The sequence below is a fragment of the Pseudophryne corroboree genome, chromosome 4, assembly GCF_028390025.1.
Source record: "Pseudophryne corroboree isolate aPseCor3 chromosome 4, aPseCor3.hap2, whole genome shotgun sequence".
NCBI classification, from domain to species: Eukaryota; Metazoa; Chordata; class Amphibia; order Anura; family Myobatrachidae; genus Pseudophryne; species Pseudophryne corroboree.
Genome location: NC_086447.1, coordinates 126,652,396 through 126,668,279, shown reverse-complemented (window position 1 = coordinate 126,668,279; position 15,884 = coordinate 126,652,396). Strand labels below are relative to the sequence as shown.

General features: G+C 48.6%; 1 protein-coding gene across 1 annotated transcript in view; it reads right to left on the bottom strand.

Moving 5' to 3' along the window:
* PDIA6 (protein disulfide isomerase family A member 6) overlaps nucleotides 1-15,884 on the bottom strand; it is a 50,044-nt gene that overhangs the window by 7,212 nt on the left and 26,948 nt on the right. Inside the window, exons 6-7 of the mRNA XM_063919238.1 lie at nucleotides 1,544-1,683; nucleotides 161-303 (exon numbers count right to left, since the gene is read on the bottom strand). Of these exons, the coding sequence (XP_063775308.1) occupies nucleotides 161-303; nucleotides 1,544-1,683 (283 nt within the window). The remainder of the gene's footprint in view (nucleotides 1-160; nucleotides 304-1,543; nucleotides 1,684-15,884) is intronic.

Genomic DNA, 15,884 nt, shown 5'->3' with positions numbered 1-15,884 from the left:
ACATGTGTCTGTAGGTGTAAGGAAGGAAGATACACAGGAGAACCCAGAGTGTACTGCATTAAATGAGACACGTGCAATATTGTGCCAATTTCCCTGTATAGGGCCCCTGCGGTGTTGTTATGGCTTTACCACTGGGAGAAATGCAGACTATTCCCTTAAATGACATGTTCAATTTTAGTACTACTCACCCCATAACGACTGGCGAGGCCTTGGTGGACAGTGGCATCAACTGCACCCAACTTAACTCTCCCTTTGGTTTGTTCATTGACTTCACTGGCAGCAGCTGCCCACTCAGGTTCCAAGCTAGGATGAAAGTTATTAAGTGGATAATTGGTCACCACACTGCACAAGAGCATTTATCAGTCATTAGTACCCATAACCATTACAGGACAATGGGCTCCGCATTTCACCCACAGAATTTAATGCCAACAGGTTCTACTTTCCCAGTCATATATAGATAATGAACCTTACTTACAGAAGTTACTACACAGGTCTCAATGTCTTCTTAAAACAGCCGCCATTACTGGGCCAGGTCTAAGAGTGAGCGAGGGCTCTGTTAAACTCGAGGGCTGGCTGGTTAGAGTGTGCACCATACTGGGAGACAGACAGCAAGATCACCTGGCACTCCATGCATTGATGTCGGCAGCCAGCACTAAACACATGCGCCATACTCAGTACCGAGCACCATTTCCTATCAGGCCAATAACCTGGCACTAAATGTACACACTGTGCCAGGGCAGGAGTGCATCTTCTAAAGGGAATAGTAATCCATGTAGAGAACAAATGGGAAGGGCAGAGAAGTAATTCCTCTACTAAACTCCAGGGGGTAGATTTACTATGCATCCGATTTGAAAGGTCAATAATTCATGTTAAAAAAGCCAGAGTTTGCAATAATTATACCCCTTTCACACTGAGCCTATGATCAGCTTTATTGCCGGGGCGACTCAGGGTCCAGGCATGACGTCAAACGGTCAACCAGGGTCGTGCATCCCTGGTCCGTACCGGGTCCACCACCCAGGTTGCGACCAGGGTCAGCTGCAGTGTGAAAGGCAGACCCGGGTCATTGATGATCTGGGTCATGCCTAAAAGCTGCTGACTGGCAGGCTCCGGGGCACTTGGAGATTAGCGTCCTATGCGAACAATGACAACCTGGGAATAACTAGAGTTCTGGTGGTGGTCGGAAAGGGCAAGTACAGCCGAAGACCCAGCTCCGACCTGTGTTCAGTATTCCGAGTCGGACATGGGTCGGAGCCGGAGCTTCTGTCCAAAAGTGGTATAACCATTATCCTTTGAAATCCTACAGTCAGACCAGTTGATCATCACTAGCTTTGAATAACAGACGCATAGTAAATATACCCCCAGGTATAGTTACTATGGCTGAATGATTATCTACAAATAAACAAGATCCCTAAAAATGAAGAACCAAAAGTGAAGATCAGTAGATATCAGGCGCAAAACGTCCTTAAGGGGATGAAAAAAAAACGGTGACTTATCAGATGTTCATCATCATACGGGTAGAGGAGTAGGACTTCTCAGCACTTACTTCTTGCAGTGCCCGCACCATGGAGCGTAGAACTCTACAAGCCATACATCCTCGCCATTTAATACTTGTTTGTCAAAATTGTCATCGGTTAGTTCAACAACATCCTTTTTACTTCCACCGCTGCCGCCACTGCTGCTCCTCTGTGAGGCAAGAAATGAAAAGAATAGTTCTAGTAATTAAGATAACACCTAACTTTATAATGAGAATTTACTCACCGGTAATTCTATTTCTCGTAGTCCATAGTGGATGCTGGGACTCCGTAAGGACCATGGGGAATAGCGGCTCAGCAGGAGACTGGGCACAACTATAAAGAAAGCTTTAGGTCTAACTGGTGTGCACTGGCTCCTCCCACTATGACCCTCCTCCAGACTTCAGTTAGGATACTGTGCCCGGAAGAGCTGACACAATAAGGAAGGATTTAGAATCCCGGGTAAGACTCATACCAGCCACACCAATCACACCGTATAACTCGTGATACAATACCCAGTTAACAGTATGACAACAACTGAGCCTCTCAACAGATGGCTCAACAATAACCCTTTAGTTAAACAATAACTATATACAAGTATTGCAGACAATCCGCACTTGGGATGGGCGCCCAGCATCCACTACGGACTACGAGAAATAGAATTACCGGCGAGTAAATTCTTATTTTCTCTGACGTCCTAAGTGGATGCTGGGACTCCGTAAGGACCATGGGGATTATACCAAAGCTCCCAAACGGGCGGGAGAGTGCAGATGACTCTGCAGCACCGAATGGGCAAACTCTAGGTCCTCCTCAGCCAGGGTGTAAAACTTGTAGAATTTAGCAAATGTGTTTGACCCCGACCAAGTAGCTGCTCGGCAAAGTTGTAAAGCTGAGACCCCTCGGGCAGCCGCCCAAGAAGAGCCCACCTTCCTCGTGGAATGGGCTTTCACTGATTTAGGATGCGGCAGTCCAGCCGCAGAATGTGCAAGCTTAATCGTGCTACAGATCCAGCGAGCAATAGTCTGCTTTGAAGCAGGTGCACCCAACTTGTTGGGCGCATACAGGACAAATAGCGAGTCAGTCTTTCTGACTCCAGCAGTCCTGGAAACATAGATTTTCAGGGCCCTGACTACGTCCAACAACTTGGAAGCCTCCAAGTCTGTAGTAGCCGCAGGCACCACGATAGGTTGGTTCAGATGAAAAGCTGATACCACTTTAGGAAGAAACTGGGGACGAGTCCTCAATTCTGCCCTATCCATATGGAAAATCAGATAAGGGCTTTTACATGACAAAGCCGCCAATTCTGATACACGCCTGGCCGAAGCCAAGGCCAACAACATGACCACTTTCCACGTGAGATATTTCAATTCCACGGTTTTAAGTGGCTCAAACCAATGTGACTTTAGGAAATCCAACACCACGTTGAGATCCCAAGGTGCCACTGGAGGCACAAAAGGGGGCTGAATATGCAGCACTCCCTTAACAAAAGTCTGAACTTCAGGTAGTGAAGCCAGTTCTCTCTGGAAGAAAATCGATAGAGCCGAAATCTGGACCTTAATGGAACCCAATTTTAGGCCCATAGTCACCCCTGACTGTAGGAAGTGCAGGAAACGGCCCAGTTGAAATTCCTCCGTTGGGGCCTTCCTGGCCTCACACCACGCAACATATTTTCGCCATATGCGGTGATAATGGTTTGCGGTTACTTCTTTCCTAGCTTTAATCAGCGTAGGAATGACTTCCTCCGGAATGCCCTTTTCCTTCAGGATCCGGTGTTCAACCGCCATGCCGTCAAACGCAGCCGCGGTAAGTCTAGGAACAGACAGGGCCCCTGCTGCAGCAGGTCCTGTCTGAGCGGCAGAGGCCATGGGTCCTCTGACATCATTTCTTGAAGTTCCGGGTACCAAGCTCTTCTTGGCCAATCCGGAACAATGAGTATAGTTCTTACTTCTCTTCTCCTAATTATCCTCAGTACCTTTGGTATGAGAGGAAGAGGAGGGAACACATAAACCAACCGGTACACCCACGGTGTCACTAGAGCGTCCACAGCTATCGCCTGCGGGTCTCTTGACCTGGCGCAATATCTTTCTAGCTTTTTGTTTAGGCGGGACGCCATCGTGTCCACCTGTGGCCTTTCCCAACGGTTTACAATCAGTTGGAAGACTTCTGGATGAAGTCCCCACTCTCCCGGGTGGAGGTCGTGCCTGCTGAGGAAGTCTGCTTCCCAGTTGTCCACTCCCGGAATGAACACTGCTGACAGTGCTAACACGTGATTTTCCGCCCATCGGAGAATCCTTGTGGCTTCTGCCATCGCCGTCCTGCTTCTCGTGCCGCCCTGTCGGTTTACATGGGCGACCGCCGTGATGTTGTCTGACTGGATCAGTACCGGCTGGTTTTGAAGCAGGGGTTTTGCCTGACTTAGGGCATTGTAAATGGCCCTCAGCTCCAGAATATTTATGTGCAGGGAAGTCTCCTGACTTGACCATAGTCCTTGGAAGTTTCTTCCCTGTGTGACTGCCCCCCAGCCTCGAAGGCTGGCATCCATGGTCACCAGGACCCAGTCCTGTATGCCGAATCTGCGGCCCTCTTGAAGATGAGCACTCTGCAGCCACCACAGCAGAGACACCCTGGTCCTTGGAGACAGGGTTATCAGCCGATGCATCTGAAGATGCGATCCGGACCACTTGTCCAACAGGTCCCACTGAAAGGTTCTTGCATGGAACCTGCCGAATGGAATTGCTTCGTAGGAAGCTACCATCTTTCCCAGGATCCGCGTGCAGTGATGCACCGACACCTGTTTTGGTTTTAGGAGGCCTCTGACTAGAGATGACAGCTCCTTGGCCTTCTCCTCCGGGAGAAACACTTTTTTCTGTTCTGTGTCCAGAACCATCCCCAGGAACAGTAGACGTGTCGTAGGGACCAGCTGTGACTTTGGAATATTTAGAATCCAGCCGTGCTGTTGTAGCACCTCCCGAGATAGTGCTACCCCGACCAACAACTGCTCCTTGGACCTCGCCTTTATCAGGAGATCGTCCAAGTACGGGATAATTAAAACTCCCTTCTTTCGAAGGATTATCATAATTTCGGCCATTACCTTGGTAAAGACCCTCGGAGCCGTGGATAGACCGAACGGCAACATCTGGAATTGGTAATGACAATCCTGTACCACAAATCTGAGGTACTCCTGGTGAGGATGGTAAATGGGGACATGCAGGTAAGCATCCTTGATGTCCAGTGATACCATGTAATCCCCCTCGTCCAGGCTTGCAATAACCGCCCTGAGCGATTCCATCTTGAACTTGAATTTTTTTATATACGAGTTCAAGGATTTAAAATTTAAAATGGGTCTCACCGAACCGTCCGATTTCGGTACCACAAACATTGTGGAATAGTAACCCCGTCCTTGTTGAAGTAGGGGCACCTTTACTATCACCTGCTGGGAATACAGCTTGTGAATGGCCTCTAACACTGCCTCCCTGCCTGAGGGAGTTGTTGGCAAGGCAGATTTGAGGAAACGGCGGGGGGGGGGGGGGGGGGGGGGGGGGGGGAGACGTCTCGAATTCCAACTTGTACCCCTGAGATACTATTTGAAAGATCCAGGGATCCACCCGTGAGCGAGCCCACTGATCGCTGAAATTTTTGAGACGGGCCCCCACCGTACCTGGCTCCGCCTGTGGAGCCCCAGCGTCATGCTGTGGACTTAGAGGAAGCAGGGGAGGACTTTTGCTCCTGGGAACTGGCTGTATGCTGCAGCTTTTTCCCTCTACCTCTTGCCCTTATTGGGCCGAAAGGACTGTACCCGATAATACGGTGCTTTCTTTGGCTGTGAGGGAACATGGGGTAAAAATGTAGACTTCCCAGCTGTTGCTGTGGAAACGAGGTCCGAGAGACCATCCCCGAACAACTCCTCACCCTTATAAGGCAACACTTCCATGTGCCTTTTAGAATCTGCATCTCCTGTCCACTGCCGAGTCCATAACCCTCTCCTGGCAGAAATGGACATTGCACTTATTTTAGATGCCAGCCGGCAAATATCCCTCTGTGCATCCCTCATGTATAAGAGTGCGTCTTTAATATGCTCTACGGTTAGCAATATAGTGTCCCTGTCTAGGGTATCAATATTTTCCGACAGGGAATCTGACCACGCAGCTGCAGCACTGCACATCCATGCTGAAGCAATAGCTGGTCTCAGTATAACACCTGTGTGTGTGTGTGTGTGTGTGTGTGTGTGTGTGTGTGTGTGTGTAGCAGATTCCTTCAGGGCGGCCATATCCGGAGACAGTAGTGCCTCCTTCTTTGACAAGCGTGTGAGCGCTTTATCCACCCTAGGGGATGTTTCCCAACGTGACCTATCCTCTGGCGGGAAAGGGTACGCCATTAGTAACCTCTTAGAAATTACCAGTTTCTTATCGGGGGAAGCCCACGCTTCTTCACACACTTCATTTAATTCCTCAGATGGAGGAAAAACAACTGGTAGTTTTTTCTCTCCAAACATAATACCCTTTTTTGTGGTACCCAGGGTAACATCAGAAATATGCAACACATTTTTCATTGCCTCAATCATATAACGTGTGGCCCTATTGGAAGATACATTAGTCTCATCGTCGTCGACACTGGAGTCAGTATCCGTGTCGACATCTGTGTCTGCCATCTGAGGTAGCGGGCGTTTTAGAGCCCCTGATGGCTTTTGAGACGCCTGGGCAGGCACAGGCTGAGAAGCCGGCTGTCCCATATTTGGTATGTCGTCAAACCTTTTATGCAAGGAGTCGACACTGTCGCGTAATTCCTTCCACATAACCATCCACTCAGGTGTCGACCCCGCAGGGGGTGACATCACATTTATCGGCATCTGCTCCGCCTCCACATAAGCCTCCTCATCAAATATGTCGACACAGCCGTACTGACACACCGCATACACACAGGGAATGCTCTGACAGAGGACAGGACCCCACAAAGCCCTTTGGGGAGACAGAGAGAGAGTATGCCAGCACACACCAGAGCGCTATATAACACAGGGATCCCACTATAAATGAGTGTTTTTTCCCTTATAGCTGCTTATATTATATATACTGCGCCTAAATTTAGTGCCCCCCCTCTCTTTTTTACCCTTATGTAGCTTGACACTGCAGGGGAGAGCCAGGGAGCGTCCTTCCAGCGGAGCTGTGAGGGAAAAATGGCGCCAGTGTGCTGAGGGAGATGGCCCCGCCCCTTTTCCGGCGGACTTCTCCCGCTTTTTCTGGAATTCTGGCAGGGGTATTTTTACACCTATATAGCCTTCCTGACTATATATGGTGTAGATTTGCCAGCCAAGGTGTATTAAATTGCCCTCAGGGCGCCCCCCCCCCAGCGCCCTGCACCCATCAGTGACCGGAGTGTGAGGTGTGCATGAGGAGCAATGGCGCACAGCTGCAGTGCTGTGCGCTACCTTGTTGAAGACAGAAGTCTTCTGCCGCCAATTTTCCGGAACACTTCTTGCTTCTGGTTCTGTAAGGGGGCCGGCGGCGCGGCTCCGGGACCGAACGATCGAGGTCGGGTCCTGTGTTCGATCCCTCTGGAGCTAATGGTGTCCAGTAGCCTAAGAAGCCCAAGCTACCACCAGTTAGGTAGGTTCGCTTCTTCTCCCCTTAGTCCCTCGCTGCAGTGAGCCTGTTGCCAGCAGATCTCACTGTAAAATAAAAAACCTAAAATATACTTTCTTTCTAGGAGCTCAGGAGAGCCCCTAGTGTTCATCCAGCTCAGCCGGGCACAAGATTCTAACTGAAGTCTGGAGGAGGGTCATAGTGGGAGGAGCCAGTGCACACCAGTTAGACCTAAAGCTTTCTTTATAGTTGTGCCCAGTCTCCTGCGGAGCCGCTATTCCCCATGGTCCTTACGGAGTCCCAGCATCCACTTAGGACGTCAGAGAAAGGTACTTTCCAAAACTCACAAAATTTTATAAAATATAAGACAAAATATACAAAAGAGACCTTAAACCACCCGCACATGCCCCAAGCAAGTCATATCACCAGCGGCAATGCTGGTGTTTAGATTACACCGTCAAGACTAATTAGGTACAAATGTTGGTTCACAGTGACTTAAACATCACTTTTGTCAACAGAAAGAGGTTCAACATGCACCTTTAGCCTGGCATATAGGGGGTCATTCAGGCTCGAATGCAGCTGCACGTCTGTACACAGCGACTGCATTAGGGTGGTCTGCGCACATGCACTGGCTTTACGCATTGCAGCTGCATCCTTCCGCAGTGTGGTTGTTCATGTGGCGGCAACACTACGTTGGGGGTGGAGGGGGGCATGACAGGCTGAACGGGGGTGTTCTGGGAGCATTTTCAGGGCGGCTGCATGACGTCACACGCAGCCGCTCAGATTAAAGTAATGGTCGCAGGCAAGGGGTCAACCTTAGTTCGATGAGTCTGCAATTTAGTTGTGGATGCATCGGGAGGCTGTGGATGCATCACACATGCTGGATGGCCCCCAGCAACTGAGGAGATGGACACAGATCTGGTTGCGGATGCAGCAATCTACGTCCATATCTGAATAAGGTCCATAGTCCATCTCTCTTTATTAAGCCAAACATGATAAAAATGTTGGATGAGTGCGCGCGGAGGGCTTAGGAAAGGACTATGGGATCCGTTTATGAAGCAGTGAAAAGAGTGGAGAAGTTGCCTATAGTTTCATAGAATGAACTTGATAAATGTTACATCATTGCTGACTGGCTGCCATGGGCAACTTCTCCACTCTTTTCACCGTTTCATGAATAGACCCCTATGACTTGTACGTTTATTTACACTGAAAGCCAAGATGGACTCTTTTAATGAAGCGCCCCCTGACCGCAGAAAGATATCAGAATACCTTCCAGTTGTTTACAAGGCTGGTAGATTTAATATAAAAACCAAGAAAAGCTTCTCCCAGTATGAGTGTTCCTGTAACATTACTGTAGGTCTATTGCCATGGCTGTACAGCACTGGAGAATAGGTTTGTGTTACAGAAATAAAGGATAATATGATTCAACCCTTTATTGGCCTATTTCAGTTTTAAAAGCAGGTGGTTGGCCGGGACCCTTTCCACCCACACCATATCATATACCAGAAGGATGAATGGTTAGAACGGCTGTCACTGACAGCACAGACGGCAGCACTGCATGGAGCATTGTATGGCTTATTTCATGGCATAAAACCCACATAGACTTTAGCAATCAATCTGACAAGTTACAGATAGCCCTTATACACTGCTTAAAATAAGATTTTACTTACCGATAAATCTATTTCTCGTAGTCCGTAGTGGATGCTGGGGACTCCGTCAGGACCATGGGGAATAGCGGCTCCGCAGGAGACAGGGCACAAAAGCAAGCTTTTAGGATCACATGGTGTGTACTGGCTCCTCCCCCTATGACCCTCCTCCAAGCCTCAGTTAGGTACTGTGCCCGGACGAGCGTACACAATAAGGAAGGATCTTGAATCCCGGGTAAGACTCATACCAGCCACACCAATCACACCGTACAACTTGTGATCTGAACCCAGTTAACAGTATGATAACAATGAAGTAGCCTCTAAAAAAGATGGCTCACAACAATAATAACCCGATTTTTGTAACAATAACTATGTACAAGTAATGCAGACAATCCGCACTTGGGATGGGCGCCCAGCATCCACTACGGACAACGAGAAATAGATTTATCGGTAAGTAAAATCTTATTTTCTCTAACGTCCTAGTGGATGCTGGGGACTCCGTCAGGACCATGGGGATTATACCAAAGCTCCCAAACGGGCGGGAGAGTGCGGATGACTCTGCAGCACCGAATGAGAGAACTCCAGGTCCTCCTCAGCCAGGGTATCAAATTTGTAGAATTTTACAAACGTGTTCCCCCCTGACCACGTAACTGCTCGGCAAAATTTTAAAGCCGAGACCCCCTCGGGCATCCGCCCAAGATGAGCCCACCTTCCTTGTGGAATGGGCACTTACAGATTTTGGCTGTGGCAGGCCCGCCACAGAATGTGCAAGCTGAATTGTACTACAAATCCAACAAGCAATAGTCTGCTTAGAAGCAGGAGCACCCAGCTTTTTGGGTGCATACAATATAAACAGCAAGTCAGAATTTCTGACTCCAGCCGTCCTGGAAAAAAAAAAATATATATATATATATATATATATATATATATATATATATATATATATTTTTTTTTTTTTTTAGGGCCCCGACAACGTCTAGCAACTTGGAGTCCTCCAAGTCCCTAGTAGCCGCAGGCACCACAATATGTTGTTTCAGGTGAAACGCTGACACCACCTTAGGAAGAAACTGGGGACGAGTCCGCAGTTCTGCCTTGTCCGACTGGAAAAACAAATATGGGCTTTTTTAAGACAAAGCCCCCAATTCTGACAATCGTCTGGCCGAGGCCAGGGCCACAACATGGTCACTTTCCATGTGAGATATTTCAAATCCACAGATTTGAGCGGTTCAAAACAATATGATTTTAGGAATCCCAACACTACGTTGAGATCCCACGGTGCCACTGGAGGCACACAAGGGGCTGTATATGCAATACTCCCTTGACAAACGTCTGGACTTCAGGAATTGAAGCCAATTTTTTCTGGAAGAAAATCTACAGGGCCGAAACTTGAACCTTAATGGACCCCAATTTGAGGCTCATAGACACTCCTGTTTTCAGGAAGTGCAGAAATCGACCTAGTCGAAATTTTTTCGTGGGGCCTTCCTGGCCTCACCCACGCAATATATTTTCACCACATGTGGTGATAACGTTGTACGGTCACCTCCTTCCTGGCTTTGACCAGGGTAGGTATGACTTCTTCCGGAATGCCTTTTCCCTTAGGATCCGGCGTTCAACCACCATGCCGTCAAACGCAGTCGCGGTAAGTCTTGGAACAGACAAGGTCCCTGCTGGAGCAGGTCCTTTCTTAGAGGCAGATGCCACGGTTCCTCTTGGAACAGACATGGTTCTTGCTGAAAGCAAATCCCATCTTAGCTCCCGAGGCCATTAGTCCTCTGTGAGCATCTCTTGAAGTTCCGGGTACCAAGTCCCTCTTGGCCAATCCGGAGCCACGAGTATAGTTCTTACTCCTCTACGTCTTATAATTCTCAATACCTTGGTTATGAGAAACAGAGGAGGGAACACATACACCGACTGTTACACCCACGGTGTTACCAGGACGTCCACAGCTATCGCCTGAAGGTCTCGTGACCTGGCGCAATACCTGTCACGTTTTTTGTTCGGGCGGGACGCCATCATGTCCACCTTTGGTCTTTCCCAACGGTTCACAATCATGCGGAAAACTTCCCGATGAAGTTCCCACTCTCCCGGGTGGAGGTCGTGCCTGCTGAGGAAGTCTGCTTCCCAGTCATCCACTCCCGGAATGAACACTGCTGACAGTGCTAACACATGATTTTCCGCCTAGCGAAAAATCCTTGCAGTTTTGACCACTGCCCTCCTGCTTCTTGTGCCGCCCTTTCTGTTTACGTGGGCGACTGCCGTGATGTTATCCCACTGGATCAATACCGGCTGACCTTGAAGCAGAGGCCTTGCTAAACTTAGAGCATTATAAATTTGCTCTTAGCTCCAGTATATTTATGTGGAGAGAATTCTCCAGACTTGATCACACTCCCTGGAAATTTTTTTTTCCCTGTGTGACTGCTCCCCAGCCTCTCAGGCTGGCCTCCGTGGTTACCAGCATCCAATCCTGAATGCCGAATCTGCGGCCCTCTAGAAGATGAGCACTCTGTAATCACCACAGGAGAGACACCCTTGTCCTTGGATATAGGGTTATCCGCTGATGCATCTGAAGATGCGATCCGGACCATTTGTCCAGCAGATCCCACTGAAGAGTTCTTGTGTGAAATCTGCCGAATGGAAGCGCTTCGTAATAAGCCACCATATTTACCAGGACTCTTGTGCAATGATGCACTGACACTTTTCCTGGTTTTAGGAGGATCCCGATTAGCTCGGATAACTCCCTGGCTTTCTCCTCTGGGAGAAACACCTTTTCCTGGACTGTGTCCAGAATCATCCCTAGGACCAGCAGACGTGTCGTCGGAACAACTGCGGTTATGGAATATTTAGAATCCACCCGTGCTGTCGTAGAACTACTTGAGATAGTGCTACTCCGACCTCCAACTGTTCTCTGGACCTTGTTCTTATCAGGAGGTCGTCCATTCTCTTTGACGACGAATCCTCATTTCGGTCATTACCTTGGTAAGGACCCGGGGTGCCTTGGACAATCCAACGGCATCGTCTGAAACTGATAGTGACAGTTCTGTACCACGAACCTGAGGTACCCTTGGTGAGAAAAGCAAATTTTTGGGACATGGAGGTAAGCATCCCTGATGTCCCGGGACACTATATAGTCCCCTTGTTTGCTATCACTGCTCTGAGTGACTCCATCTGAATTTGAACCTTTGTAAGTGTTCAAAAAAAATTTTTTTTTTTTTTTATTTAGAATCGGTCTCACCTAGCCTTCTGGCTTCAGTACCACCATATAGTGTGGAACAATACCCCTTTCCTTGTTGTAGGAGGGGTATTTTTATTATCACCTGCTGGGAATACAGCTTGTGAATTATTTTCAATACTGCCTCCCTGTCGGAGGGAGACATTGGTACAGCAGACTACAGGAACCTGCGAGGGGGGAAACGCCTCGACATTCCAATCTGTACCCCTTGGATACTACTTGTAGGATCCAGGGGTCCTGTACGGTCCCAGCGTCATGCTGAGAACTTAGTAGAAGCGGCGAAGGGCTTCTATTCCTGGGAATGGGCTGCCTGCTGCAGTCTTCTTCCCTTTTCTCTATCCCTGGGCAGATATGACTCTTATAGGGACGAAAAGACTGAGGCTGAAAAGACGGTGTCTTTTTCTGCAGAGATGTGACTTAGGGTAAATAACGGTGGATTTTCCAGCAGTTGCCGTGGCCACCAGGTCCCATGGACCGACCCCAAATAACTCCTCCCCTTTATACGGCAATACATCTTTGTGCCGTTTGGAATCTGCATCACCTGACCACTGTCGTGTCCATAAACATCTTCTTGCAGATATGGACATCGCATTTACTCTTGATGCCAGAGTGCAATATCCCTCTGCGCATCTCGCATATATAGAAATGCATCCTTTAAATGCTCTATAGTCAATAAAATACTGTCCCTGTCAAGGGTATCAATATTTTTAGTCAGGGAATCCGACCAAGCCACCTCAGGTCTGCACATCCAGGCTGAGGCGATCGCTGGTCACAGTATAACACCAGCATGTGTGTGTATACATTTTAGGATATTTTTCAGCCTCCTATTAGCTGGCTCCTTAAGTACGGTCCTATCTGTAGATGGTACCGCCACTTGTTCTGATAAGCGTGTGAGCGCCTTATCCACCCTGAGGGGTGTTTCCCAACGCGCCTTAACTTCTGGCGGGAAAAGGTATACCGCCAATAATTTTCTATCGGGGGAAACCCACGCATCATCACACACTTCATATAATTTATCTGATTCAGGAAAAACTACAGGTAGTTTTTTCACCTCACACATAATACCCTTTTTTGTGGTACTTGGAGTATCAGAAATATGTAACACCTCCTTCATTGCCCTTAACGTGTGGCCCTAAAGGAAAATACGTTTGTTTCTTCACCGTCGACACTGAAATCAGTGTCCTTGTCTGGGTCTGTGTCGACCGACTGAGGTAAATGGGCATTTTACAGCCCCTGACGGTGTTTGAGACGCCTGGACAGATACTAATTTGTTCGCCGGCCCTCTCATGTCGTCAACCGGCTTACAGCGTGTTGACATTATCACGTAATTCCATAAATAAGCCATCCATTCCGGTGTCGACTCCCTAGAGAGTGACATCACCATTACAGGCAATTTGCTCCGCCTCCTCACCAACATTTACCTCATACATGTCGACACACACGTACCGACATACAGCACACACATAGGGAATGCTCTGATAGAGGACAGGACCCACTAGCCCTTTGGGGAGACAGAGGGAGAGTTTGCCAGCACACACCAAAACGCTATAATTATCCAGGGACAACCTTTATATAAGTGTTCCTTCCTTATAGCATTTTAATATATGTACATATCGCCAAATCAGTGCCCCCCCTCTCTGTTTTAACCCTGTTTCTGTAGTGCAGTGCAGGGGAGAGCCTGGGAGCCTTCCCACCAGCATTTCTGTGAGGGAAAATGGCGCTGTGTGCTGAGGAGAATAGGCCCCGCCCCCTTTTCGGCGGGCTTCTTCTCCGGAGTTTTTGATATCTGGTAGGGGTTAAATACATCCATATAGCCTCAAGGGCTATATGTGATGTATTTTTCGCCATACAGGTATTATACATTGCTGCCCAGGGCGCCCCCCCCCAGCGCCCTGCACCCTCCGTGACTGCTGTGAGAAGTGTGCTGACAACAATGGCGCACAGCTGCAGTGCTGTGCGCTACCTGATGAAGACTGAAAGTCTTCTGCCGCCTGGTTCCGGACCTCTTCATCTTCAGCATCTGCAAGGGGGGGTCGGCGGCGCGGCTCCGGGACGAACCCCAGGGCGAGCCCTGTGTTCCGACTCCCTCTGGAGCTAATGGTGTCCAGTAGCCTAAGAATCCAATCCATCCTGCACGCAGGTGAGTTGAAAATCTCTCCCCTAAGTCCCTCGATGCAGTGAGCCTGTTGCCAGCAGGACTCACTGAAAATAAAGAACCTAAAACTTTTTCTAAGTAACTCTTTAAGAGAGCCACCTAGATTGCACCCTACTCGGACGGGCACAAAAACCTAACTGAGGCTTGGAGGAGGGTCATAGGGGGAGGAGCCAGTACACACCATGTGATCCTAAAAGCTTGCTTTTGTGCCCTGTCTCCCGCGGAGCCGCTATTCCCCATGGTCCTGACGGAGTCCCCAGCATCCACTAGGACGTTAGAGAAAATAAGATATTGGGGAAAAAAAACCAAGAACAAACTAACAACAACCACCACCACACAATACATAAGATATGTACTGAATTTATTTCTGGAATGAAATCAACATGTGCACGTCCAGCGTAATACATTACATGCATGCAGTTTTACAGCAGTGGAAGATCATTCCGTATACCTGCTCCACATCTCTACTGCTTATGTATGGTATGAGCGGGGTTAATACGTGCAATGCAGAACAGTCTATCATATAAGAAGAGTATATGATCTGTATGTATAATGCCACTGGACTTAAACAATTTTGATCTATCTACACAAAGATTTATTTTTTCATTTAAATCAGCGGTGGCCAACCCGCGGCTCTTTCATCCCCCGCATGCGGCTCGATCTGCTCCCGGCCACCGCTGTCCGACACAGCACACTCACAGCCCGGCGCAGAGACAGGTCTCTAGTGGTGGTGTCTATCTTCAATTCAGCACCAGCCCGTGGGCCAATCAGAGCTCGTGGACGAGCAGCTAAGGCTCCCGATTGGCTGCCGGACCACGAGCTCAGATTGGGTCACGGCCGGCACCGAATTGAAGATAGACCCCGCCACCGGAGACCGAGGGGTAGGAGAGGTGCACACAGCGCGGTAAGCAGCACTTTTTTTTTGGAAGGGGGGGGGGGGGGGGGGGGGGAGATGTGCATCAGCACCAGGAGCATATCTGGCACTGTGGGGGCATGTGTATCTTCACTGGGGGTATATCTGGCACTGTGTGGGGACATGTGTATAAGGGGTTATGACACAGGGTCACACACTCCTACAAACGTCATACCGAAAGGTGTGTGCACAAAAATGTGGCGTGGCTTTGTGACTACTAGGTCCCGCCCCCATTTTTGCACGTGCGCCTTAGAGTGGCTCTTGCCCTTGCCTATGGATCTTTTCTGGCTCTTTGCTTCGGACTGTTTGGACAGCCCTGATTTAAATCAACAGAAGTGGTTCCATAAGTAACAGGTGAAGTGGGAAGAATGGCGCTCCGTTATTGGGACCAAGCTGACACAGTCACATTTTAACTTATTCACTAGTGTATAACTGGATATACTTTATGTACAAAGTACCATAAATATAAATTCTATGCATGTTAATCCAAGCCTCATGGCCGACACTGAACACATCTAAATGGCACAATGGGTGGCCATTAAGTAATAGGTCTTACGGAAAGATTATCCATTCTACATGTAGAAGAACCATGTATACATTGGGGCTGCTAGCATGGGCAGGCGGAATACATCCTAAGGAATTATGGCGACAGGATTCAGATAAAGGCCTGGCAGCAAGTACAGGAGAATGAAGCTCTGCTTCACTTGGAATTCTCCACAACTTCCATGTTTCCACGCACTGGTGCGAGGATCATGTACTAAGGTCTTGTTACCAGAATAGACAAGGCAGGTTCCATGGAATTATGCCAACAGCTGGTGCCTTTGGTTGTCAGGAGTAAGTATCCACAGATGCCA